The 3,051-nt window shown below is 40.9% G+C and overlaps 1 protein-coding gene across 1 annotated transcript; it reads right to left on the bottom strand.

The window, feature by feature from the left end:
* Positions 1–2,071: 2,071 nt before the first annotated feature.
* LOC122238828 (60S ribosomal protein L23a-like) lies at positions 2,072–2,490 on the bottom strand. Its single transcript, XM_042987576.1, has 2 exons — positions 2,410–2,490; positions 2,072–2,296 (listed from the first exon to the last, which is right to left on the bottom strand). Exons 1-2 carry the CDS (start codon positions 2,488–2,490, stop codon positions 2,072–2,074), a joined length of 306 nt encoding a protein of 101 aa, XP_042843510.1.
* Between the last annotated feature and the right edge of the window lie 561 nt (positions 2,491–3,051).

The raw sequence follows: 3,051 nt of genomic DNA, 5'->3' as shown, positions 1-3,051 counted from the left end.
CTATAAGATGTGTACAGTTCTTTGAATTGGATTTATTGTACGTTTATTGTATAAATATGTACATTTATTGTATATGTGTACATTTATACGATACATTTAGGTAAATGCATCGTATACGTTTATTGTGTAAATGTATATATTTCTCTCTCCCAACACTTCCCTACAGCAGCTGGTCCTTGTCACAACAAATGCCCTCCTTAATCCCTATCTCCTATTTCACCCATCCCCCCACCACCTCCCCTCTGGTAACCACCAATTTGTTCTCTATGGGTAAGAGTCTGTTTCTTGCTTTCCCTCTCTCTCTCTCTTTTTTTTCCCCTTTGCTCATTTGTTTTGTTTCTTAAATTCCACATATGAGTGAAATCATACGGTATTTATCTTTCTTTGACTGACTTATTTTGTTTAGCATAATACGCTCTAGCTCCACCCATGTCATTGCAAACGGCGAGAGTTCATTCTTGTTTATAGCTGATTCATATTCCGTTGTATCTAGACACAGCTTCTTCTCTACCCATTCATCCGTTGATGGATGCTTGGGCTGTTTTCGTAATTTGGCTATTGTAGATACTGCTGCTATAAACATTAGGGCGGGTGCACGTATCCCTTTGAATTAGTATTTTTGTATTCTTTGGGTAAATATCTAGCAGTGCAATTTGGGGATCGGAGGGTGGTTCTGTTTTTAACTTTTCTGAGCTACGATTTCAACACTATGTAAAGGTTGTCATGTTGCCAAATGTGTGAAAGGGCATTGCTTTTACAATCCCTCTTTGAGGAACTTGGATAATGGATATTATCCATCCAACTATGGATAATACTGTTCTTTTTAGATTCTTGGTCGCCGACCATTGAGCCTTGGTTAATAGTTGATTTTAGAGTCACTACTCTCAGAGAAATTCAGAATTACGGGGAAATTTTAATTTGCAGTGACTGTCCCCCTTGAATCTTTCCTCAGCTTGCTTTTTGGCTCTTAATGTTCTTTGTTACTTGGTGATTCACATCACGGTTTGGGTTCTGATGAATCATAACACTGTATCATGCCCCCCACATTTCCCTCTTTTTTGGATATCTCTTCCTGAGGCTCCCACTGACACCTGCTGATATGTTCCCCCTTCCACCTCCCTACTCCCCACAAACCCACTTCTTCAGAGTCTCCGTGACTGGCACTGCCATTCTTTCCTGGGAGCCAACTGCTTTGTGCCCCATATCTAATCAGCACATTCTGTACATTCTGTCTGGGATGGTTTCTAGCGAGTATTACCCAACTTGTTCCTATCACGGCCACTCTAACTCCAGCCTGTCATGCCTCTCAAATAGATCGTTAGATCCCTCCAAGTGCCCTCTCTAGCCCGGGTCTCTCTCTCTTCAAACCATTCTAACACTCGACATATTTTTCTAATTAAGGCATGGCTCTAAGAATAACTTCTCAATCTCACATGCTGCAGGGAGTTCCCACAGCTTATTGATTTGCTCACTATAAACATCTCATGGGATGTCGGATATCAACATACTCCTAATAGATATCACCTCATTATCACCAATACCACCTCACTGTCAATTCTCACTGCTGCTTTCTCTGAAAAGAATATTCCAGAAAAACCACCTTCTTTGTGTTCCTGCCTTTGGCACTTTTCTTCAGGTCATTCTCTCTCTACCGGGGCCACTCTTCTCCATCTCTCCCATTTAAATAATGGCCTTAATATGTCTGCTTTTAATGGCCTGTCATTTGGGAAGCTTTTCCTGATCTTTTTTTTTTCTCTCTCAATGATACACTTTGTAAACCTTTGTAACGCTTGTATGTCATTTTATAATCTTCTTTACATTATGATTATGAATGTGAATATCGTATTACCCTGACTAAAGTATAATCTCGTATGGGGTCTTTCATGTTTTTGGCAGCCCAACACAGTGAGCATCCAGTGGGATAAGAATAGTTATTGAATTGACATAAATGGAAATAAATCTTTTTTTTTTTATGGTGAAAAATTTTAGATTTAGATGTAGCCAGCTGGACTCAGTTTAGATGGTCCCAATTTTGTTGCCAATATCCAAAAGCATCATAATTAGGAGCCAGTCAAACATATGCCTTCTTCTTTCCATCAGGCCTGATCTGGGTGTTGACGTTGGCCACGTCAAGGTAATAGAATTTCTTCACAGTGTCTTTAATCTGGTGCTTGTTGGCCTTGACATCCACAGTGAACACAAGTGTGTTGTCCTCTATGCTCTTCATGGCCAACTGGGTAGTAAGGGAGAACTTGATGATGGCACAGTGGTCCAGCTTGTGTCTTCTGGGGGCATTCTTTCAAGGATATTTGGGCTGCCTTCAGAGGCATTTGGGTCATCAGAAGGTAGATGACCTGCAGATCTTCCTTTTGTGTGTGTGTGCGTGTGACTGTGAACATCTTTCAGCACCATTTTCTTGGACTTCAAAGCCTTTGCTTTGCCTTTGCCTTTGGGAAGGACAGGAACTTCCTTCTTCACCGTCAGCACCATCTTTGTGAAAGGCAGAAATAAATTTTTTTATTCAAGTGTAATTAACATGCAATGTTATATTAGTTTCGGGTGTACAATGTAATGATTCAACAATTCTGTACGTGACCCAGTGCTTGTCAAAGTGTGCTCTCAGGTGCCTGGGTGGCTCAGCCGGTTAGGCATCTGCTCAGGTCATGATCTCACGGTTCGTGAGCTCGAGTTCCCCATCAGGCTGTGTGCTGAGTGTGGCGCCTGCTTGAGATTCTCTCTCGGCCCCTCTACCGTGTGTGCACGTGCTGTCTCTCTCTCTCAAAATAAATACATTAATTAATTAAAAAAAATAAGTAGATTCTTGATTCCTTTTATCTATGTCACCCGCCCCACTCACCCACTTTCCCTCTGTCAAACCCCCAGTTTGTCCTGTGCACTGAAGAGTCTGGGTTTTTGTTTGTCTTCTTTCTTTCTTTGCTTTTTTTTCTTTCTTAAATTCCATATATGAATGAAATCATTTGGTATTTGTCTTTCTCTGGATGACTTATTTTACAAAGCATTATAACCTGTAGGTCTGTCCATGTTTTCACA

Source organism: Panthera tigris, chromosome B2, assembly GCF_018350195.1.
Source record: "Panthera tigris isolate Pti1 chromosome B2, P.tigris_Pti1_mat1.1, whole genome shotgun sequence".
In the NCBI taxonomy this organism is placed as follows: Eukaryota; Metazoa; Chordata; class Mammalia; order Carnivora; family Felidae; genus Panthera; species Panthera tigris.
Note: the sequence above shows the minus strand (reverse complement) of the source record. Positions and strands in the feature narration are given on the sequence as shown.

Coding starts and splice junctions, on each gene's coding strand:
- LOC122238828 (XM_042987576.1), bottom strand. CDS start 2,490: ATGGTGCTGACGGTGAAGAAGGAAGTTCCTGTCCTTCCCAAAGGCAAA. Junction 2,297..2,409: donor CTTTGAAGTCCAAGAAAATG/GTGCTGAAAGAT, acceptor TATCCTTGAAAG/AATGCCCCCAGAAGACACAA.